This window comes from Guillardia theta, assembly GCF_000315625.1.
Source record: "Guillardia theta CCMP2712 unplaced genomic scaffold GUITHscaffold_46, whole genome shotgun sequence".
Lineage (NCBI taxonomy): Eukaryota > Cryptophyceae > Pyrenomonadales > Geminigeraceae > Guillardia > Guillardia theta.
In genome coordinates this window covers 184,024-204,883 of record NW_005434628.1, presented here as the reverse complement: position 1 = coordinate 204,883, position 20,860 = coordinate 184,024, and the positions used below count along the sequence as shown (strand labels likewise).

The following is a 20,860-nucleotide window of genomic DNA, read 5'->3' as shown; positions in this document are numbered from 1 at the left end:
GAGTCCATGGACGAAGTTGAGGCAGAGAGCAAGCAGAGAGAGTGAGCGCGCGCGCGCGTATCTTGAATGAAGTGAGACAACCTTGTCTGCTTGTGAGTGTGAGCATGCTACACAGGCGATCGGAAATGGAGGAGGGGACATTCCTTCGCCTCCTCCCTGCCTTCGTGCTGCTATGCTGCATTCATTCGACCAGCTTGCTGGAGCAGAGGGCCATGTCGCCATTGCAGGTCCTTGAACGCGCACAGGAACGGCCTGCCGCGGTCGTGAGGCTCCGTGGAGGGTCGCAGGAAATGGGATCCAGTAAGATTGCGGGAGAGATCGGTCAGGGGGTGATGGCTCCGGTGCAGGCGACTGGAAATGCGCGAGCTGCGGGGGCTCGAACTTCAGAAGGAGAGACAAGTCTGCAGTGAGTGGCTGTGGGCAAGTTTTCACTTTGCTGCAGGTGCCACAAGTGCGGGTATGACAGGTTCTTCTCCCCGATGAAGAAGGACCTGATGAGTTCGAGGGGACAAGGTAGAGCGACGCTCGTTCTCATGGGAAGGATTCTCATGATTGTGCAGCCAATGAGGACCTGTCGACGCAGATTGAGAGGGGCAGGCTGATTGCGTTGGAGGAAGCGAAGTTCGGGAGGAAGTTCACGGTGGAGGATCTGGATGCAGAGAGCGAGAGGAGGGGCGAGGAGAAAGCTGAAGACAGTGAGACGAAGACGGGAGGAGGGCGTCGTGTGCCGTCGTCAAGTAGAGTTGAAAGAACGGCGGATGTCAGAGCATCAAGTGCAGCCGACAGTCACCGGGGTAACCCAAAAGGTTCCGAGTGTTGAAGTCATGTGCGGATGTTGAAGTTTTGCCTCTAGTGACGCTGTTGGAGCTTTGCAAGCACCTCTCTTTGAATGAACCATCATACGCGACGACGAAAGAAGGTCCTGATCATGAGCCGAGGTTTGCCTGTCAGGTATGCGCCTCGAGCGTTTTCTAGAGCTCTCGAGCTCTGTTGCGGAGCAGGTTCCTGCCCTAGAGTAGTCTGTGGGGCATGAATGCTTGCTCAACTTGGCTGCTGCTTGCTAGGATGATTGTAGTGATGAGCTGTTTGATGAACATAGTGATGAGCTCTTTGATGGATGTAGTTTTGATCGCTTCGATGGATGTAGTGTTGATGTCTTTGGCAGCGATGCGATGATGGCGACGGGACAATCGCTCATACATTGGCAGGTGACTGCAGGGCGAGTTGTCCATACAGTGAAAGATGCGCAAAACAAGCGGAGCGCCGAGAGGGAAGCCAGCAAGCTCGCGATAGCAGGGATCAAACTCCTTTACGCCGATCAGCTGAAAAATGTCAAGAAGTGGGCGAGCAGAGAGGACGATTCGAGATTCGGCAATGAGAGGGAAGGAGAGCTGGAAGGAGATGTGTCTGGAGCTGCGGAGGAGGACAGTAGGTTGCTGCTGTCACCTGTAGCTAACGCGAAGCTGTCACAAGATCAGTCGCAGACTATCAAGAGCATGTTGAGAGGTACCACGTGGGCCGATGACGAGTTGCTGGCTCCATCCGAGAGCCAGGGGTGCGGGGAAGAGCAAAGGAGACAGGAGGAGGAGAGGGGGGGGGAGGGGCGGAGGGAAGGGGAGGAGCAGCAGCAGAGAGGGGATGGAGAGAATGACAAGCATTCAGAATCTTGTACTCAAGCACTTGAACCTGTCATCTCCATGTTCGATGATGATGATGAAGGGAAAGACGGTGAGGTCGCCTGTGTTGTGAGCTTCAAGTGTCCTGACTTCCTTTCCTGCTAGAGCAATACAAGTTGAATGACGTCAGCCTGCAGTCAGACGAGAAGCTCGCGGAGGCTCCTGGAGGTTGCGATGGAGGGACGTGTAGGGAGACGGACGAGATGGAATGCGAGGAGGAAGGAGAGGAGAAGGAGGCGCTAGAAGGAGCAACTGGAGGCAAGGAGGCGATGACGATGGACGACAAGAGGGATGGGGGTGGGGACGGGGAACTTAATCCCAAGGGATCTACGGGGGGGAGAGTGGTTGAAGGGCAGGAGCAGGGAGTGCGAGCAGGGAAGCAGACAGAGCACGAGGCGCCAGCAGGGCTCACAGAGCAGGAAGTGGCTGTGGATTCTGTACAGATAGTGGGGGCAGGCCAGGGAGGAATGTGTAATGTGCCGATGCTGAAGGAGGAGACGATGGAGGATGAAGTTGTCGCAACTCATCAACTTCATCTAGCAAGCAGGGAGGTGGGGCAGAGGGAGGTGAGAAACGAAACTGCAGCAGCAGAAGCTGTTGCAACAGCAGGAGGTGAAGGGGGGTCGAAGCAGGAGGCATGTGCGGGCAGGAAGCAATGCTGGTCCAGGAGGACGGGAACATGTCATGGTGGGAGAGGAAGAGCGTGTGGCAGAGGGAGATGGAGAACAGGCTCGCAAGCTTCCGTAAGAGGAATCACGAGATGAGCGAGGGAAGGGAGGAGGTCAACCAGACCTCCTCCTCCAACTCCAGCGAGGCCTTCAACTCAACAAGTCCTCGGAGAGCCGCAGCGGCAGAGTTGCGGAAGAAAGAAAAGAAGAAGAGGACGTGCGAAGGAGGAGCAGGTGGGGCGGACGCACACAATGTTACCAAGAAAGCGCCTGCCGTACAGCTGTTGGTGGATGGGGATAACAGCGGAAAGATTCTCAAGGTGAAGAATCCTTGCTACTTTCCAAGCTGTTCTCCTTGCTGCTCATCCCTCCTCTCCTCGTCTTCCTTCCTCTTCTTCGTTGATCTTGCCCGTTGCCCGTGTCAACTTGCTGCCCCGTTTTGCTCTTCTTACCTTCTTGCTTGCCTCTTCTCCTTCTCCTCCCTTCGTAGTTTCTTTGGTTTATACCAATCTCTCCTCTTTCCTTGAGCTTGCGGCTGATCCTTGCGCTACCAGATAATCAGCAAGTGGTACCAACAGCCCTCCTCCTCTATCCGCAAGAAGCATCCCGTGCAAGTGTTTTGCAGCAGACACTACGATGGAATGATGCCGAACCCACTGAAGTGATAACTCTCTTCCTCTCTCCTCCTTCCTTTCTCCCTCCCTCTCTCCTCCCTCCCTCTCTCCTCCCTCCCCCTCTCCTCCCTCCCTCCCTTCTCCTTCCATCCCTCCTTCCATCCCTCCCTCTCTTCACCCTCCCTCCTTCTTCCCTTCTACTCTTCACTTCTCTCCAAATCAACTCCTCGCTCATCGTCTTGTTTCAGCTTCCATCGTGCCAGCACAGGCCTGCCAGAAGCAGCCGATCATGAGATCTCGTTCTTTGCCGGAAGGTGAGGAAGAGAGGAGCAGGAGCATGGGGGGGAGGACGAGGACGAGGACGAGGACGAGGACGAGGACGAGGACGAGGAGCAGGAAGGTCTAACACTGGCTGCAGGAAATGCGAGGAGTGGAAGAGGACGGAGACATTCGTGCTGGTCATCTCGAGGTGCGACTGGAAGCCACTTGTGCTCCCTCACTCTCCCTTGCAGGGACGATGCCATAGAAAACACCGTCCAGCTCTTAAGAAGGTCCCTCACATCCCCCATCCCCCTTCCTTCGCTCCTTCGCTCCCTTCCTTGCTCTCTCACTTCCTCCCTTCCAACCACCCCCCCCCCCCCTCCAATCCTTTCCCTTCCTTCTCCCCACTCCCCTCCATCATTTGCATGCCCCTGCTTCCTCGGCCATGATTTTTCCCTGCTCCTTGTTCTGCCCCTCCTCCCTCCACCTCTCCTGCATACACATTCTGACTTCAACTATCGCCTGCGGCCCCCACCCCAACTCCCTACTCCCCTTCTCTTCCTTGAGTGACGGAGGGAGCAGGAGTGGAGTTGCTTCTGCCTACGTCACTCCAGTTGCCATCACTTCGAGAGAAAATCTCAACAACATTGTGAAGCAGAAAGTTTTCGATAGCATACAATGAGATCATGAGGAGAAAATGATGATGATGAGGAGGAGGAGCAGGAGGAGGAGGATGGGGATGAGCGGGGAGGGAGCAGAGCTATAAAAGGAGCAGGAGAAGCAGGAGGAGCAGGAGGATGTCTCTGGAGAGCGAGCGGTTTGGCTGCAAGGACAAGGAAGAGACCGAATAAACAGGAAGGAATTTGCTCGTCGAGATCATCAGAAGGAAATCACGAGGATGCATCCTGCAAGTCGTCATGCTCGCACTGCTCTCTCTCGATCAGCCCTCACCGTCTCCTCTTCCCTTCTCCACCCCTCCGATGATCACTTGCGCTCTCTGCCAAGGAATGAGTCGAGTCAGGACGATGGTGAGAGATTGCATGCAACTTTGCCGAATCCGTGCATCTTAGCATCAGCATCAGCATCATCATCATCATCAGCAGCAGCAGCAGCAGCAGCAGCAGTATCGCCATCATCGAGATTAGAGACATCAGATTTTAAAAACCAGCGATGATCTTCAAATCACATTCAAGCACACCATCGCCTTCATCCACGTCCTCTTCTCCTTTACCTTCTCGTCCCACCAGAAGCAGCCGCACGAGAATTGATGAAACACATAGAGGGGGGCAGTTTCCTCCTGGTCCTACAGCTCAGCCGCAGCAGGTCGAACATCTCCACACTACCTCTGACAGCTCGTAACTCTGTCGCCTCTCCGATATCGGCATCGACATCGGCGGGGTGACCAAGCTGCCGCTGAGCGTGAAGTTCAGAGGCGAGCAAGGAAAGGAGGTTGAGGGATGTACTCTTTGATGTTGAACACTGTCATCTTAGATTTTCTGTTGCTCAGGCATACCCCCGTCTGTCCCATAGACCAAGGTGAGAAACAAGAAGGTGGAGGGAAAGGGGAAAAGAGATTGGAAGGGAGGAGATGGAACGAATCGTGTGGACTGACCTGTCCGTCTTCTGAGATTCTCAACAGCCATGTCTCCATCCCCGACACTTTATACAACTCCTCCCCAGCCTGCAAAGAGACGTTCAACCAATCTGTTATATCTTAAAAGAGCCCCCTCCCAAATTAGCGTGATCAGTTGAGACGTGAAGCAAACAGCACATGAACAACTCAAAGGTTACAACTGAGATGGAGCCCCTTCGACTCTATCCCTCCTCACTCCTTCGAACCCTGCCCTCCTCACTCCTTTCCTCCGATTCCAAGTCAACCATGAGCGCAATCAGAAATCCAACGGCGGAATCTCTAGTTATCTACACATACTCCTCGCCTGCAAAGACTTTCTTCTTTACATTGCCACATGTCTTCTTACCGCATTCATGGCAACAACGGAATTGTTTATCCCCGCTAGCACCATCGAAGGCAGGACAAACGAAACAAAGCAGCTGCGTTGACATCCAGAACAAAGAACATCAGAGGAAAGCGGTCTAGCAAACACATCGAGGTACCCGTAGGTTCTAAAGTCCAACTCATCTCCGAACTGGATCCTACGGACTCTTTCAAACTTCACATAATTCACAATCTGCAGCGCTGTCAACGGAATTCATCTGGAGCAGACGAGGATAAAACAACTTCAACGGTGTCGTTGGCTTTGCTCAGGACAATCTCATCTTCCTTCTGCCTGCAGTCACTGTGAGAACGGCCGACCCTACATGATCAAGAACAACACAAACTTGTTAAGTTCAAGCCACCAGATGCCAGTCTCGACTTGCACCATCCCTCTCTCCTTCTTCTTGGTGAAGTCCCAAACAAACAGCTAGAAAGTTCGTGAGCATCCTTTGTTCCTTTCTTGCTGCTTCGTCTCACCATCCCATCGTTTCCAGCGCTGATCAGTGCATTCCTGGAACATAACCTCACTCTCCAACCTCTTCAAGTGAGTAGAACTACCTGTCATGAGTCCAAGACACATGTGCAATCCAGTCCTTGTGACCATGAAAGACATTCAGAATCTCGTGCTTGTACTTGACACCGTCCTTGGTTGACACCTCGTACAACTGAGCTGTTGTCGCCGTGAGGCGGAAGCCAAGGCCAACGTTTGTCATGGCATGCACAACCTGTCATATCTCTGCTCCCACTGGCAATCAGGATGGATGGGTGAGATGAATTCCCCTCCTTGATCTGAGCACAAACAGAGTACACCCATTGCGATTGCTCCTTGATCACACACAGAGGCTTGCACTCCTTCATACCATCGAAACTTGCTCTGTAGAAGACCAAGTTATCAAACACCATCTCAGTTCTCTTCTTGCACCCTCACCGGAGCTTCTCGTATGAGAACAACGTCACCATTCCATTCTCGCTCCCACACACCAGGAAGGGTTCTTCCACCACCATGCACCTGCGGCAAGCATCTGAGCTGCTGCTGACATCGAGCATAGCAACCTGACGTATCCTCCCTGCATTCTCAGCGGCAATGAGATCGCCCTGCAGCACGTCTCAGGGCGGAAAGGGATGCTCCCCTGCCCTCACCTCTTCTTCCCTACTCTGTCGCTGAAGCAAGTGTCCCTCGCCTTGAAGAGGTTCTTCCACGTTGTCAGAGCAGTCCTCTCTGGTTCCCCCCGCCAGACGAACGGAGGAGAGTGGCTGCCGCAGAAGCCCCTCCACAGGCTATCCTCATTCGCCGCGTTCTTCCAGTACGAGCACACCAAGGCACACCGGGGGGTGTCGTGAGGGCTCAGTTGCGAGAAGATCTTGACGTAGATGTCTGTTGATAGGGCAGTCCAGCTACATGACGACGACGCTGCCATCCTTCGAACCTACTCCCCTCATCAACGTCCTTGACATGCTCAACAATACAAGCTGCAGAGCATGCTCTCATCTGCTCTTACTGCCCGACAACGTTCACTCCTTCCCTTCTTCCTCCTCCTTCGATTCCGCTCCCTGCTCTCCCTGCTCTCCCTGCTCTCCCTGCTCTCCTCCCTCTCCTTCCTCTCCTTCCTCTTCTCTCCCCTCCTCTTCCTCCATTCCTTCCCTCCCCCCGTCTCCTTCCCCTCCTTCCGTCTGTCGCCTTCAACATTTTTCCCGCCATCTGTCACATAAAAACCTGATGCACAGCTGAACTGAACCGATTTGACTCACCAGACTGGATTCAACCGATTAAATTCGCATGCAATTTCCCAACGGCCGCATGGCCCGACAGTAGTGGACTGAGGAGAAGTAGCATGCGACGGTACATGGGGAAGGGAAAGAAGCTGGAGAAAGGAATGGACAAGAGAGGGAGAGAGGAGGGAGGGGGGGGAGAGGAGGGAGAGGAGGAGAGATAGAGTACGTAGCCTGAGAACTTCCAAGGGCTGCGATGGAGGGAGAGAATAGAAGGGGAAACTCTGAGAGAATAACTTTCATACGCAGCATATTTGATTGCTAACTTCTCTTGCCAGAAGAAACATCCTCATGCCAGCCTGATGGAATTGGGCCATCCCGGCATACATCCATAGTCACAACACACGAGAAGTTTCCCTCTTCAGCTCTCCTTCCTACTTCTCCTCCCCCTTCCCAAGAGACGGTACACGGTCATGCCTGGCTTCATGCGGAAGCTGCGGGATATCCATCGGGGAAGGCCCATCAGCGCCAAGTTAGCTCCAGCTGAGCCTCCGCAGGAGTTTCTCAGCTCGCGTCCAATGAGCGCGCAGGTACCAGCATCGCGCTTCAAGGCAAGAGACAAGAACCGGAGCACAGCACCTCCTAGGAAGGAGGAGAAGATCAGGAGGAGGAGGAAGAGGATTTCTTCGAGAGACCAACTCAGCTCAACGCTCAAGGAGATCAGGAGCTCGTCTCCTCAGAGTGGCACCAGCGAAGTCAGCCTTGGGGAGAGCGTCAGCACCGTGCAGGAGGCAGAGAGCATGTCGGACTTGGACGATGAGTTGCTGGACACGTCGGAACTGGCGGAGGATGAGACTGAAGATACGGACTCGACCGCAGACAGCCAAGTAAGAGGAGGAGAGGAGGAAAAGGAAGAGGAGGCAACGTTGCAAGAGAACGATCGGTCGAGGATCGCGGAGTGGGAGGAACAGCTCCGGCATGAGCTTGAAATCTTTCTGAAAAAGCCCGTGAGGAATGTGGATCCTACCACTCCTCTTGGGAAGAGAATGAGGCTGGTGAGGGTCGGACAGCCGCTGGATGAGAGATGGGAGATGGAGCTCAGGGCAAGGCAGGGGATTGAGATCAGGAGGCTACAGAACAAGAGCCCGCAGCTGGCGATGCTTATGCGAGGCTTCCTGTGGTTTCAGAGCTTCATGGACTTGCGGTGGAGGAAGCAGTTCTTCTACGTGACCCCCGACTGCGTGCTCCGGTGTCGAGCCTCCGCCAACCAGCCCGACGTCCCCCAGGACGTGGAGCTGAAGATCTTCAACGTGGTGGACATGAGCGACAGGCTGATAAAGTCGGAGGAGTACCTGGTGTCCTTCTCGACCACCAGCTACAAGTTCAACGAGTTCTTGCCGCACCATGAGAAGACGTTCAAGCTCGTCACTAGAGAGACTCCTCAATCGTCTCCTCAGGTGCTGCTGCTGCTGCTGCTGCTACTGCTGGCCCCCAGACTCTAGCCCCCTCCTTCCTCTCCTCACTCCTATTTCTTTCTCCTCTTCTTGCAATGTCTTCTACAAAGTTTATGTCTCCTTCTGCTTCTCCTTCTCCTTCTCGATCTTGCTCACTGCCGCTTGCACAGGTCCGTATCTTCTATGCTGAGACTCTGCAAGAGAAGCAGGGTTGGCTCCAGTTCCTGAATGATCTACAAGAGAAGCAGGAAGCCAAGTTCAGGCATGACAAACACAGTCACCCTGATCATTCCATTCAGCCTTCCAACACCTCTTCTACCACCGTCACAGCCCAGAACTTCGGCCATCGTCCACAGACCAGCCCGGCCTATACAAGTCGAGTCGTTCACAGGGTAGACCCAGCGGTCTCGGCGTCTCATCGGGAGACTCTTGCAAGGGACGTGCTCGACCAGCTTGCGGGTTACAGGAGCCAGCGGGGAGATGTGACGTCAGGCCGTGGCGAGGACAGACATGACTGTGATGCCTCGAAAGACAAGCTCTGCCGGCAAGCCGCGAACTCTCCTGCTGAGCGCCGGGAGGACCAGGGGAGAGACGCGCTGGTGGCTAAGATACAGCAGATGCGGGAGGAGCAACTGATGATCAAGAAGAGAGTGCAGGATCTCATCTCACACATACAGACTCCATCATCATCTCCATCCATGGAGCTCTACTCTCAGTGGCTCATCAAAAGAAACTCGCGGAGGTCAGCACCTTCCAGACCTAGCACGGGGTTGTCACATGTCTAGTAAAAGCAGAGAAAGAGATTCTCACAGGCTGGTCCCAGACCTCGCGGTAGCTAGTGATCAACCCATCGCTCCCTCTCGTCAGGATCAGCTTGCCCGTCAATGGCACCTGCACACATTCACTTCAAACCTCGCTGACCGCTGGTACATGCAAGGTGGTAGTTACCTTTGGCTTTAGGATGGGGATGTTGAACATGAGCTGCTCCTTGAACTTGAAGGTTGCTCCGTCCTTATTGACCTGGATGTCTCCGTCGAGCTCCATCTTACCTGAATGAAAATATGCTCAGGAAGAGCAGCAAAGAAACATTGCGCTGATCGGTGCTCACTGTAATCGTTCTGGAAGAGCTTCGCCGTTCCATCCATCCTTCAACCAAACACCTCAACAACAACCTCCTGGCTTGCATCATCATCTTTCTCACCATTTCTCGAGCGTGTAAGTGTCAATCTCGTCCGTGAATGTGCACTTCTCATCGTACAGAGATCGAGTGAGCGCGCCCGTCACCTGTTGAATCTTACAATCTGCGCTGCACAAACGAACTTTTGGGTAACCATGAACTGATTCTTGACAACGTCCTCCCGGAGTTTGCTCTTGAATTCCTCGTCCGAGATGTCAATCAGCTTCTTGTCCTCACTCCTTGCGGTCTGCTCAGCTCCTACCTGCCAACATGCCTCACTTACAACCCCCGCAGCTCTCAGCCGTCAGCATGCGCCTTCAGGAAGCATGTGGACGCTGAGGCTTCTGCTTACCTTGCTGGCAAACCCTGCAAGTGTGAATCCGGCGTTCACCAAGGTCGTCTGCAGAAATTTCCTCCGTTCGCATCCCTTCCCTGCGTTCGCCGCTCCCATCTCCATCCTTGCTGATCGCAAACCTGCAAAGCCATGAGCCATGGAGGCATTCTTTTCGCTTCTCTCCTCACACCTGCACTACAACCAAGAGGAGCCATGGCTCCTCCACTGAAGCCTGCACACTCCTGCGCCATCGCCAACAGAAGCCCAGCTGCCAGCGCCGCCATTGGGCGCGGCGCCATTCTCCCTTTAGATGTGACTGGGCAATAGCCCCATAGCCACAAAGATAAGACAAACTCCGAGGCAGTCCTGAGTGCCAGCGGCTCAGCTGCGGGGGCCGGCTGAAGTCACTCGGAGGCCCCGGGCCGGCGGCTAGTTCCGACAGTGACCGGAGCCCGGGTGAAATTCCGGGCAGTCAGGGTCCGTTTGCAAATGTCTGGCGGCTGTCCGTACGAGTCACTGACGGTAAAGTCGTACAAGACTCAGTCTGATTGAATCGTTTATGGACAATAAAAGTTTGCTAATAGCAAGACTGACACACGTCGTTAGGAGGTCTGACAACAAACCGGCGATTGTTATCACTATGATACAGCCTCTAGCCCAGCATGACATCCTGAGGATGGAGAAAATGCCATCGGGCTGGGGTGGATGGAACTTTAAGGTGGCAGAGGAAGAAGAAGAGATTAGCTCTGTGGGCTCAATCCCATCGCGTGTTCTGGGGCTCCATTTCTGAAAGCGGCTGACCAGTAGTCTGCATATGAAGATGAGAACAGCGGCACTGCTATCCGTTTTACAGGATCACCTGCAAAGAGTGGGGCGAAGTCGAAGAAGCCCTCGGGTCGATCACGGGCCTCCTGCTCAGGGTGAGCGATGCAGATTCTTGACCATCATTCTCTACCTTGTTGCTGACTGCGGGTGGTGAGGGCGTTGTGGATACGAAGAGCGAGAGAAGGAAGAGGAGGAGAAGGGACGAGGGATTCAGAACAGAGGAGAAAAAGGGGAGGAACGTCAGAACAGTTTCAAGAGAGCAAGGCACAGGTACGGATACCTTGTGCTATAGCAGACGAGATTTTCTCCCAACCTGACAGCACCGTCAAGATCTGTGAGCTGCGAGCACGGGAGGCAAGGCAGACTTGATTCGAGCAGATTCAAGGTGATCTCATCCCAATCATCCACAATCAGAACCTTTGCGGGGGGTCAGGAGCGACGGTGAGATTTTCCCTCCTCACCGGGAGAAAACGGAAAAGCGAATCCATCGGAGAGCTTGCCACGATCGGCACAGAGCCCATTAGCAACGATTCCCATGTCCCTGACCATTATCTTACATAATTCTGGCAAACCGCCCGAACCTTCTTGTCCTCACCCCCCCCCCCTCACACACACATACACATAACAAAAACTCCTCTGCCCCGTTCGCCCTCCAATCTCTTCTTACTGTGCGTGTCTAGGCCGTTGCCTGCAGGGCATAAAACGAATCTGTGCCTGCGCTCATCGCATCAGGCGCGTCAAGGAAAGGAGAGATGGCATCTATGAAAGCTGCCGCACCTTGCTAGATCCCGCAGATACTCCTCGTAAGGCAAGTTGGAAGCCAGCGTCACGAATGATTTCCCCTTGAGGACTACAACATGGTGGTGAGATGAGGAGAGGAGAGGATGTTGTCAAAAGTACAAGGAGAAAAGGGAGGGGGAGGGGAAGGAGGGACCAATGGGGCGGAGGAGGAGAGAGAAAGATTGTCAAGAATTGTACTTTGCAAAGCTCGTTTCCTATCCCCACTCGTCTGCTCGTTGATGTTCACGTACAACCACCCTGACACTTCATCTCACTGTACTCTCTCCAACCTCATCCCCCCTCACCGGTTTTCTGACCATCAGCATATTGTCTGCGGACGCGCGAGACCTGCGACGAGCCGCAAACTTGACCAGGATGAAACACCGCAAGGAGCAGCCCTTACCGCCTCTATGTCTCCATGGGGATACTGGCGGTTTGCCAGACCTGCATGCACAGCCAGTGAGCGATCCGACACTTGTCGGCAGAGCTTGTCAACCAATCGGTAGCGGATGCAGCTTCTGATGATGTGAGAGGTCAGGGTTCTGTGCGAACCAAGCGATGATGCGCCTATGGTGCACTTTGAGAACGAACAATCGCCCCCATTGACTTCATTACGGATCGTCGAGGTACACGTCGAACGCTCCCGGTGCTCCTGCGTCACTACGGCAAGGAGTGAGCCGTTCACCAAGGGGCAGCACAAGGAAGACCTGCAGTGTGTAACAAGGATGTATCTATTGCGGATGAAGGGATGTTTGTTCACGAAGAAGTCCTCAAGAAGCAGGGCGTTCACGTACACCACCGCACCCTGAAGACACGATCAAGACCCTCGTCAGCCAGCAACTTGGATGTGGCAGTAGAAGACACAGATTCTGCCAGGAGGATCTGTTCGCTGCAACTGACCTCGAAGACATCTTGAGGGTGAAACCGACAGTTTACTCCATCCAGGGCGTCGTGCAGGAGATCCGCAAAAGATCGGAAAGTATCGCACGACTGGCAGCATGTTCAGTACGAGGGTGTTGTGCAGTCTACACACACCATGTAAGGATCGCTCGACTTGCTCGATGAGATGTCACGGCAGGTCTGCATGTTGGAATCCGAAGCGTGCTTCGAGTCCTTGGCCTGCAAGTACCAGTAAAACGAAGAAACCAGGCAAGGCAAGGGATAACCAAGGCTGTATCTTTCAGAAGCCTTTGAGAAAGTCGGAATGAAGCCAGAGAGGCTCCCTTTTCACCCAGAGTGTTGAGCGAGAGAGATGCTCCAAAGATGCAGTCTGCTGCCACCAGGTACTCGTCGCTCCCGGCGAGCCCCTTTGACAGGGCGTCTCCGACTGCGCTTGCGAACACCTGTCCGCAGCGATGGCTCAGAGGCTGCTCACGAAGATCAGACGTTCCAACCTCAAGTGCTCGTCCCCACTGTCCCCTCCCATGAAGCGCCAGCCCCTCGGTGCATCGGTCCTTAGTGCTCCCGTTTCTGCCACCATTGTTACCCTCGTACCCCCACGGGCCAAGACAGGACATGTCCCAGCTCTCCTCGACCAATGCATACCTATCATCTTTTCTCCTGCTTTCTCTCCCTCCTCCTCTTGTTGCTCCCCCTGCTAGCATCGTCGCAACGACGGCCGCCACCAGCCATGCTCGCCCTATACTGGTCCACCATGACATGGTGGTACAACACAGAAAAGGATCCGCGCATGCTGGAAGACCGGATGATCGGCCACAAGAAAAAAACATTTTACACATTCTTTTTTTGTTTTCTTTGTTTTTTTGTTACACGTTGAAGCAGAAAGGGGCGCAAGAACTCTGTTCCAGCAGATATTGGCATTTTAATTTTGAAATTTTATTGACATAATTTGTAAATTGATCTTCATATTTCAAGATTGTTAATTCTCAATTGTGTCCAAATCCAAAAATCCTGCCAAGATAACCTAAATACAGAAATGTGGTTGTACTGTGTTGTACCTGAGCATCAAAACTTTATTATATTTGTTCTTCAGAGATTTGGATATTCTTGCAATCCCAATAGAATTTATAATTATTTTTAATATTTGCTATCAGGCTTGTTGTACCGTTGCACACATCATTTCTAACCCACGACTCTTTGCTCTACTAGACCCGTCAATGATAGGGGCAAAGACTATCAGAAGGGTGGGTGTAGAGGTGACACATATAAGCTGTTTCTCACCCCCTGGAAAGGAGAGATTGTACCTAGAAAGGAATTTGTGCTACAGATATATATATTTAAAACTCTTCAATATTGAAATCCTCTTCACGGTAACAAATCTGTACTGATCATGACGTGGATGACTTTTTAAGAAAACTGTTTTAGCTTTTACTGGTACACGGGGGGGAGGCGTAGATTTTAATTTTAAAACGAGTCGCCACGCGTCCTCTCCTCGCTGTATGCCGGACACTACTCCCTTGCAAACTGATAGAGCACTGATTCGTTCTGCGCTCCCTCCATGCTCTCCCCGCCCCTCCACTAGATGTTCCTCTCTCCTCGATCTCTTCTTCTCAGCCCATTCCCGCCTCTGTTGTGAAATGACTTGGACCTCCGTGAAATCGCGGATTTCGGAACAGTGTTGACTTTGTTGGTTTGCCGATTGCTGACATACTGATTTGATATGTTCGCTGGTCTCGTTGGAGCAATCTTGGTGCCAATCTGCAATAATAACTTGTTCATTTGAGGTGTCTCATTTTGGTTTTATTGCTTTTTGATTGCATCTCGCTTTTCTCAAATCGTGTGAAGTGATAGTTACACTCTCTTCCTGATTATATGAACTCTCCTCCATCGCAACAATCGAGCTTCGATATCATTTTTTGCTCACTTCAAACTATTCATCGCTTTTGATCTTGACTCATGTTGTTTCAGTTTCCGAAACCATGTCTAAGCCTGTTATGACTGTCTGCATCACCGGAGCCGCTGGCCAGATTGGCTATGCTCTCCTCCCCCACTTGTGCTCTGGCAAGACCTTCGGTCCCGACCAGCCCGTCAAGCTCCACCTTCTTGATCTCAACATCGAGGGAGTTCAGACCGCCCTCAACGGAGTCAAGATGGAGCTCGAGGATGCCACCTACCCTCTCCTCAAGGGTGTCGTCTGCACCGGAGACGCCAAGGTGACCCAGTAGCGCGTTTTCACATGCATAATCTGAATTCTGGCTGCTCAGGTTGCCTTCACTGGAGCTGATGCCGTGATCATGCTCGGAGCCTTCCCCCGCAAGGACGGTATGGAGCGCAAGGATCTCCTCGAGAAGAACTGCGGTATCTTCAAGGAGCAGGTGATCTAGCAAAGGCAACACCAAGTTTGAGTTGTTATGACTGTTGACTGCCAGGGAGAGTTGCTCAACACCGTTGCTAGCAAGACTGTCAAGGTTTTGGTTGTCGGAAACCCTGCCAACACCAACTGCTTGATCGCTGCCGAGTGCGCCCCCAACATCCCCAGGGGTAAGTGAACCATGCTCTTTCATCCTGCTCCTTCCTTCGAATTCCTTCCCCCTTGCTAGCGTTGAGATGGCACTGATCCTCGTCTTCTCAGAGAACTTCTCTGCTCTCACCCGTCTGGACCACAACCGTGCTATTGCCCAGCTTGCCATCAAGGCCTCCGTTCCCGTCGAGCAGGTGCAGAACTCCATCATCTGGGGCAACCACTCCTCCACCCAGTACCCTGACATCAACGCTGCCACCATCAACGGTGAAGGACAATCTTGTTAGCTCCTCCTCGTGCTCACATTTCACTGCAGGCAAGAAGGCCAAGGAGGTCGTCAACAACGACGAGTGGTACAAGAACGAGTTCATCCCCTGCATCCAGAAGAGAGGAGCTGCCATCATCGCTGCCCGCAAGCTCTCCTCTGCCCTCTCTGCTGCCCAGGCCATCTCCGACCACATGCACGACTGGTTCCTCGGAACTCCCGCTGGACAGTTCGTGTCCATGGCTGTCGACTCCACTGGCAACAAGTATGGCGTGGCTGATGGCCTTATTTATTCCTTCCCTGTCTCTTGCAGGTAACAGACATTGACATGTAGCTCGACCTGTGTGTAACTTGGTTTTTCACAGCAACGGCAAGTGGACTATCAAGGAGGGTCTTGAGATCGACGATTTCTCCAAGGAGAAGATGAAGGCCACCGAGCAGGAGTTGACGGATGAGAAGAAGACTGCCATGGAGATCCTCGGCAAGTAAACGCGTTGTGTAAGTCTAGTCGTTGCAAATTCAATAAATTTTTTTGAGAACATTCCAAGAGTCCACTGATCTCATATTTCAAATTTAACATCACATTTTCATAGGGCATGATGATTGCTTCTATTGTACTCAACCACGTTTGAATCTGACATGTGTTTCATCCCGGTGCCTGTAGCATGTAGTCGGACCATGACCTATCTCTCCATAAGTCGCCAGGGAATGACATCCTTCGGCAGTGCACCTGCACTTGGTCATGTCAAGTAGACCGATCTGTTTGTGAACCTTCGATTCTTCACGTTGGAATGACTCTGTTTCTTGTGTAAGACGCAATACAGAGCCTGAAATGTTCACGGATCATCACTGGCACCAAGTCAACAGCCACCGCCTGCAAACCTTCTTGCTCCCAGGCACTCCGAAGGAGGCGTGCTTGATGCATCCAGACTCCTGACACATGCTGCAGGCATGAATAAGTTCGGTTCCCGAAGTGCCAGTGTCCATACAGACCTTCCCACTCCAAACTGCCAGCCGATGCCGGCTGGACGATGCAGGGAGCAGAAGTACATTTTCTCTGCACCAGCACCATCAGCACGCTCTCGACTGGTAGGGAGCAGTCGGGTACCAGTTGCCTGAGTGACGTTGCCTGTAGGATGCAGCAGCTGTATGAAGGTCCCACGCCGAAGGCATCTGGAGATCGCAGCGAGTTCATTTCGATGGAAGAGAGCAGGTGAGGCGGAGGGGACCCGCTTCTGTGTTGACAGAGGTGCGTCCGGAGGCAGGTCTCGCCTTTCTTCCTGTGCTTTGAACAATGGATCATCTTCCTACTTTGTTCTGTGCCGTAGGATGCTGTACTTGAGCAACCCGGTTCGCAGCAGCTGAGCCGTGCGGCGTCAGCCGAGGCATCGCAACACTAGGAGCTCTCACCGCGCACAGTTCAAGTTCACGAATCCTGCCTGCCTGTGCTTGTGGCAGGACAGAGGCACACAGCCTGTGTCAAGACCTCACTGGGCGTACAAGATAGCATACTTGGCACAACTTACCTTGAGGGCCGAAAGAGGCTCTGAGCGTGCAACCTTCGGGGTATCGACATGTCTGGGAAGCGGTTTCTTTCCTCTGGCAACCGACCGACAGGTTTCAGAGGAGCGCAAGTGTCTGCATGAGAGAGTCTCACGCGAGATACTTGCTCTTCATTACTTGCATTCCCTGCACCCGGGGGTTGACTTGAGCCTGAAACGTTCTTGATGAGCGTGGTAAACCATGCAGGTGAAAAACTGATAGACCTGAAGCCGTCGAGGTTGAACTAGGCGCTGCTCGTTGAGCTCCAACAGACACCAATCGCGATGCAGCTGCACGGATTCATCACAACAAAGGTCTCCTCCCACTTCGCTGCACCACGAGTGACGTTCTGGGTCACAGGGCTGCTGAGGTTGGAGGCATGACAAGAGATTGCAAGATGGCTGCGAGGGTCAACCCGAGAGCACGGGCCTTTCACTACACTCGGCAGGAGAGAATGGCTGCTCTGAAGCAGTTCGCCTGCTGGTGCTGGTCAGACTTCGCACTGGACAAGGCAGGGCAACGTTGATCGGCGTGATTGAGCAATCTTGTGACGGCCCGCTCACCAGCGGTCGCTCCTTCAAGCTGCTGGGCATTTGATACGGCTTCGAAGGGCAAGAGGAGGGAGCAGAGGAAGACAAGCACGGCAAGTGAAGAGGAGAAGTTTACGCCCATTCGCAAATCCTGCATGGGCTTCCATTCCGTAGGTTCACATGGTTCGCTACAAGACAAACGAACTCAGAAGCCATCGTTGCAAGCGCGCAAGAAACTCGGTTGGCTGTCTAACATTCTTACCAGCCCGTCATGCCTCTGCTTTCAGACGTTCTTCGCAGGGTCTACCAACGCTGCTCTCACGATGCTTATCGCTACCTCTGATTTGTTCCTTGTCAATCGAAACTATCCGTTTGAGCCTTGCGAGCTTGTTTCTCTGTCCTGCCTGTTGCTACGTCTTCTGCTCCTCCTGATCCTCTGCTCCTGCTCTTGCTGCTCTGCTCCTCCTCCTCCGCCTGCTCCACCTCCTCCGCCTGCTCCATCTCTGCCTGGAATTGCGCCTCTACATTTGACTGAAAATTGGTCGAGTATTGAAAATCATAAGGCACATTTGAAATATTACCTGAAAGATTATTTAAAAAGGGAGCCAGATTGGCAACATGCATGAGCAAGGTTTGCTGCATGATTCAAGTAGGCGATGAATGAGATTGATGCCGATACAACAACAATGAATGAGATTGATATCGATACAACAACAACGAATGAGATTGATATCGATACAACAACAACGAATGAGATTGATGCCGATACAACAACAACGAATGAGATTGATGCCGATACAACAACAACGAATGAGATTGATGTCGATACAACAACAACGAATGAGATTGATGTCGATACAACAACAATGAATGAGATTGATATCGATACAACAACACGATAGTGTTCTGACAGCTTTCACACGCCTGACTCGCAATGCTAGTCATAGATTCACGCGTGTATTACAAGACATCGACCAGGCATCTTGGTCATCAAACTACGCAGCATCATTCTGCGATCCAACTAACTGTTTCCATGCCGGCTCCCGTCCACCTCGTCTGCCGGCGTGCTGCTCTCACTTCACTAGCACCTGCGCGTCGGCTGTTGCCGGATAAGTTCAAGGACGGTCAGCCAAGAGAGCTCGCTCAAGGGAAGTGCCGTCTCCTGTCCCCTCGCCCTCGTCACCCTCTCGTACTCCTGGATCAGGAAGTTCTCGCACTGATCGAAGATGAACTTAGCCTCCTCCACCCCCGGGTTGCTGTTGTGGATCCCCAGGGCTTCTGCCTCCTCCTCGATGGCGTGGACAAGGTACTTGATATCCGAGAGCCTCTTCCCGTCCGACTTGTTATGAAAGTCCTTACACCTCGCTTTCTTCAAGGGAACGTGTCCCGAATCTGCGCTGCCAAAGTGCCAGAGCATCCAAACCTCCGATGTTGTCAACCCCGTCAGTTTGTGCTCCGACCAGGGGGCGATCCTTGCGATGTTGCTTTCATACCCACCCTTTGATTGATAAGGGACCTTGCTCCCACATCTCCCAACTTTGCTGCCACCGCCAAAGGATGCTCCTCCTCCACCACCTCCACCTCCACCACCACCACCTGCCTGCGTGCATGCTGCATCCGGAGCTCTGCCCGACGAAGTGCCCAGCTGCGATCTTCTTTGATTTGGAGCAGCAGATTCGATCGCATGGCTGATGATTCTGAGATTGGCTGGCTGATTGGCCGGCTCCTTGGGTACCATCGTTGCCTCTGTCGACGACCCCTCGTGTACGTGGTTGTTCTGACTAGCCCCAGCAGCAACCTCTGATGACAGGCAGGACTGAAGCTCGTTGATGATTCCTTGCGCGATGCGTTGATTCATTTGTTCCATCGCCTTGAGAAGGGAGACATAAGGGGGCACGCCGGTGACCTGCCGGCCATTCCTTTCGATCGTGACATGCTGCTTCAGCTCATCGATCATTCCTGCGTGTGCGAAGAGCTGTGATTTGAAGACGGGATGGTTTCTTGGCAGCTCCTTTCGTAGGAAGTCTAAATGGTACACGAAAGACGCCAACACCATCTCCGCTGCACTGCGCGCCCGGGGCGAGTTTATGTCTTTGAAGAGCAGACGGAAGATTCCGTCGAGCTTCTTCCTACTCTCTTGATCGTTGGTATGAAACATGGGCGGAGGAATCGCAAAGTCCGGCTTGTCGAACGGCAGCCCTGCAACCAACCTACCAATATGCTGGTCACCGGCACGGTCGTACCTAGTCAAGTTGCACACTGTCAACACACCCTACAGCATCATCCCTGACCACGTGTTACCAGAGGCTCTCGTCCTTTCTTTGCCTTCCTTTGATCTTTCCTTCCGCCCTCACACGGATCGCTACTATCGGGGGCGGGGCAGTTGTTCCCGATGTGCAGTACGTCGCACTTCCTAAACGGATGCTCGCAACACCTTGCATGCTCAATCTCAGGCGTCGTACCGACGCACTCGTTCTCCTCAGGGCTCACACCTATCTCTCCGGTCAGCAGACCGTTCGACTCCATGGCCGCCTTGATGCCCTCATCTTCCAGCACCTGCGTGCAGAAGTGCTTCCTGAACCTCTGGCGCTGACTGCTGCCTGCAAACGCCTGTTGAGTTCCCTCGATTCCTCGTGCCGTCTCCTCACACCTGGAAAGAATTTCCCACGGGCTGCGAAATTATTCGGATGGTACGTCAGCCAGTATATCCCTGGGCACCAGCAATCATCGTTTCCCCGCAGTGAAATGCAAGGTCATTACCCACTGCCAGCACAGGGCACAACTCCGGTATCAAAGGGTTGGCATACACATGCTTCGGATCCCAGTCACGACCATCATCGCCATCATCATTCTGTGGGCGGATGACGTAGAACTGGAGGCAGTCATCCGTACAGCCCAAGTGGCTGTACAGGAGCTCCGCAGTGTCGCTATTTCTCGACATCAGGTTCCATTCCAGCAGCATGTACGCCCGCCCCTGCACGAACTCGCGCTCCGTCCTCCTCATCGTCACCTTGGAGATCTCTCTGAAGAGGGACAAGGGCATAGCCTCGACCCTCGTCCCCTTCCTCTTTCGCACTGCCGGCTCCTCCCCGCCTTCCACTCTTCCCTTCGGCGGCATGGTGCCCCGAAACGTTGAATGGCCGGAAGGAATTGTAACGGTTCCGTAACGATGATGAATTCGCTCATGCAGAGGAGCAGTAAGGGCAAGATGGGGGGAGGACGAGGAGGACAGAAGAGGAAGAGGAAGATGAAGAGAAGGACGAGGATGCCAGACACAGGCAGTAGGACGAGCAGGAGAAGGAGGACGAGCAGGAGCAGGAGCAGGAGCAGGAGCAGGAGCAGGAGCAGGAGCAGGAGCAGAAGGAGGAGGTCATGGGTTGAAGAGGGCATAGGTGCGATGACAGGGAAGGGGCAGCAGCGTCGAGGAAAGCATCGAGCCTCAGTGTTAAGATTTGATGTATCGAAGCGGGATGAAGAGATGGGCATATGTCTGAGAGAAGCATTGGACATAGTTGTGGGGGGAGGAAGACCTGGGCATAGAAGGAGTCTGCTTGCACACTGATGGAAGTAGAAACCGAGCTCTCTGTTGGAAGCTCAACTCATCTAC

General features: G+C 53.2%; 8 protein-coding genes across 8 annotated transcripts; 3 read left to right on the top strand and 5 right to left on the bottom strand.

Moving 5' to 3' along the window:
- Nucleotides 1-125: 125 nt before the first annotated feature.
- GUITHDRAFT_140473 (hypothetical protein) lies at nucleotides 126-3,901 on the top strand (the record flags this gene model as incomplete). The annotated part of the gene is made up of 12 exons (XM_005830348.1): nucleotides 126-406; nucleotides 443-513; nucleotides 561-695; nucleotides 952-1,001; nucleotides 1,209-1,728; nucleotides 1,782-2,242; nucleotides 2,326-2,664; nucleotides 2,899-3,005; nucleotides 3,207-3,272; nucleotides 3,377-3,427; nucleotides 3,471-3,509; nucleotides 3,802-3,901. The coding sequence occupies 12 exons, from the start codon at nucleotides 126-128 to the stop codon at nucleotides 3,899-3,901; spliced, it is 2,220 nt and encodes a 739-aa protein (XP_005830405.1).
- A 545-nt stretch (nucleotides 3,902-4,446) lies between these two features.
- Nucleotides 4,447-6,633, bottom strand: GUITHDRAFT_140472 (hypothetical protein; the record flags this gene model as incomplete). Its single annotated transcript, XM_005830347.1, has 12 exons — nucleotides 4,447-4,632; nucleotides 4,832-4,900; nucleotides 5,199-5,271; nucleotides 5,335-5,408; nucleotides 5,459-5,507; nucleotides 5,578-5,642; nucleotides 5,693-5,726; nucleotides 5,774-5,885; nucleotides 5,941-6,089; nucleotides 6,144-6,224; nucleotides 6,269-6,310; nucleotides 6,356-6,633. 12 exons carry the CDS (start codon nucleotides 6,631-6,633, stop codon nucleotides 4,447-4,449), a joined length of 1,212 nt encoding a protein of 403 aa, XP_005830404.1.
- Nucleotides 6,634-7,398: 765 nt separating this feature from the next.
- On the top strand, nucleotides 7,399-8,427 carry GUITHDRAFT_110546 (hypothetical protein; the record flags this gene model as incomplete). The annotated part of the gene is made up of 1 exon (XM_005830346.1): nucleotides 7,399-8,427. The coding sequence occupies one exon, from the start codon at nucleotides 7,399-7,401 to the stop codon at nucleotides 8,425-8,427; it is 1,029 nt and encodes a 342-aa protein (XP_005830403.1).
- A 644-nt stretch (nucleotides 8,428-9,071) lies between these two features.
- GUITHDRAFT_153263 (hypothetical protein) lies at nucleotides 9,072-10,198 on the bottom strand. Its single transcript, XM_005830345.1, has 8 exons — nucleotides 10,081-10,198; nucleotides 9,909-10,030; nucleotides 9,711-9,818; nucleotides 9,581-9,663; nucleotides 9,488-9,525; nucleotides 9,328-9,428; nucleotides 9,190-9,270; nucleotides 9,072-9,138 (listed from the first exon to the last, which is right to left on the bottom strand). Exons 1-8 carry the CDS (start codon nucleotides 10,187-10,189, stop codon nucleotides 9,103-9,105), a joined length of 678 nt encoding a protein of 225 aa, XP_005830402.1. The 5' UTR covers nucleotides 10,190-10,198; the 3' UTR covers nucleotides 9,072-9,102.
- Nucleotides 10,199-10,630: 432 nt separating this feature from the next.
- Nucleotides 10,631-12,944, bottom strand: GUITHDRAFT_110544 (hypothetical protein; the record flags this gene model as incomplete). The annotated part of the gene is made up of 14 exons (XM_005830344.1): nucleotides 10,631-10,698; nucleotides 10,750-10,801; nucleotides 11,177-11,256; nucleotides 11,383-11,429; nucleotides 11,493-11,565; nucleotides 11,801-11,843; nucleotides 11,899-11,939; nucleotides 11,992-12,062; nucleotides 12,111-12,155; nucleotides 12,203-12,300; nucleotides 12,396-12,485; nucleotides 12,531-12,614; nucleotides 12,662-12,862; nucleotides 12,909-12,944. 14 exons carry the CDS (start codon nucleotides 12,942-12,944, stop codon nucleotides 10,631-10,633), a joined length of 1,029 nt encoding a protein of 342 aa, XP_005830401.1.
- A 1,417-nt stretch (nucleotides 12,945-14,361) lies between these two features.
- Nucleotides 14,362-15,721, top strand: GUITHDRAFT_163842 (hypothetical protein). The gene is made up of 6 exons (XM_005830343.1): nucleotides 14,362-14,608; nucleotides 14,660-14,770; nucleotides 14,825-14,936; nucleotides 15,028-15,183; nucleotides 15,233-15,494; nucleotides 15,547-15,721. The coding sequence occupies exons 1-6, from the start codon at nucleotides 14,375-14,377 to the stop codon at nucleotides 15,668-15,670; spliced, it is 999 nt and encodes a 332-aa protein (XP_005830400.1). The 5' UTR covers nucleotides 14,362-14,374; the 3' UTR covers nucleotides 15,671-15,721.
- Nucleotides 15,722-15,921: 200 nt separating this feature from the next.
- GUITHDRAFT_110542 (hypothetical protein) lies at nucleotides 15,922-16,757 on the bottom strand (the record flags this gene model as incomplete). The annotated part of the gene is made up of 7 exons (XM_005830342.1): nucleotides 15,922-16,008; nucleotides 16,064-16,124; nucleotides 16,175-16,238; nucleotides 16,290-16,354; nucleotides 16,493-16,542; nucleotides 16,592-16,655; nucleotides 16,708-16,757. 7 exons carry the CDS (start codon nucleotides 16,755-16,757, stop codon nucleotides 15,922-15,924), a joined length of 441 nt encoding a protein of 146 aa, XP_005830399.1.
- Nucleotides 16,758-18,334: 1,577 nt separating this feature from the next.
- Nucleotides 18,335-20,371, bottom strand: GUITHDRAFT_110541 (hypothetical protein; the record flags this gene model as incomplete). The annotated part of the gene is made up of 5 exons (XM_005830341.1): nucleotides 18,335-19,496; nucleotides 19,555-19,687; nucleotides 19,746-19,853; nucleotides 19,904-19,963; nucleotides 20,014-20,371. 5 exons carry the CDS (start codon nucleotides 20,369-20,371, stop codon nucleotides 18,335-18,337), a joined length of 1,821 nt encoding a protein of 606 aa, XP_005830398.1.
- Nucleotides 20,372-20,860: the final 489 nt, after the last annotated feature.

Coding starts and splice junctions, on each gene's coding strand:
- GUITHDRAFT_153263 (XM_005830345.1), bottom strand. CDS start 10,189: ATGGCGCCGCGCCCAATGGCGGCGCTGGCAGCTGGGCTTCTGTTGGCG. Junction 9,819..9,908: donor TTGCAGGGTTTGCCAGCAAG/GTAAGCAGAAGC, acceptor GCATGTTGGCAG/GTAGGAGCTGAGCAGACCGC. Junction 9,271..9,327: donor TCCCCATCCTAAAGCCAAAG/GTAACTACCACC, acceptor GAATGTGTGCAG/GTGCCATTGACGGGCAAGCT.
- GUITHDRAFT_163842 (XM_005830343.1), top strand. CDS start 14,375: ATGTCTAAGCCTGTTATGACTGTCTGCATCACCGGAGCCGCTGGCCAG. Junction 14,771..14,824: donor GCGGTATCTTCAAGGAGCAG/GTGATCTAGCAA, acceptor GTTGACTGCCAG/GGAGAGTTGCTCAACACCGT. Junction 15,184..15,232: donor CAACGCTGCCACCATCAACG/GTGAAGGACAAT, acceptor ATTTCACTGCAG/GCAAGAAGGCCAAGGAGGTC.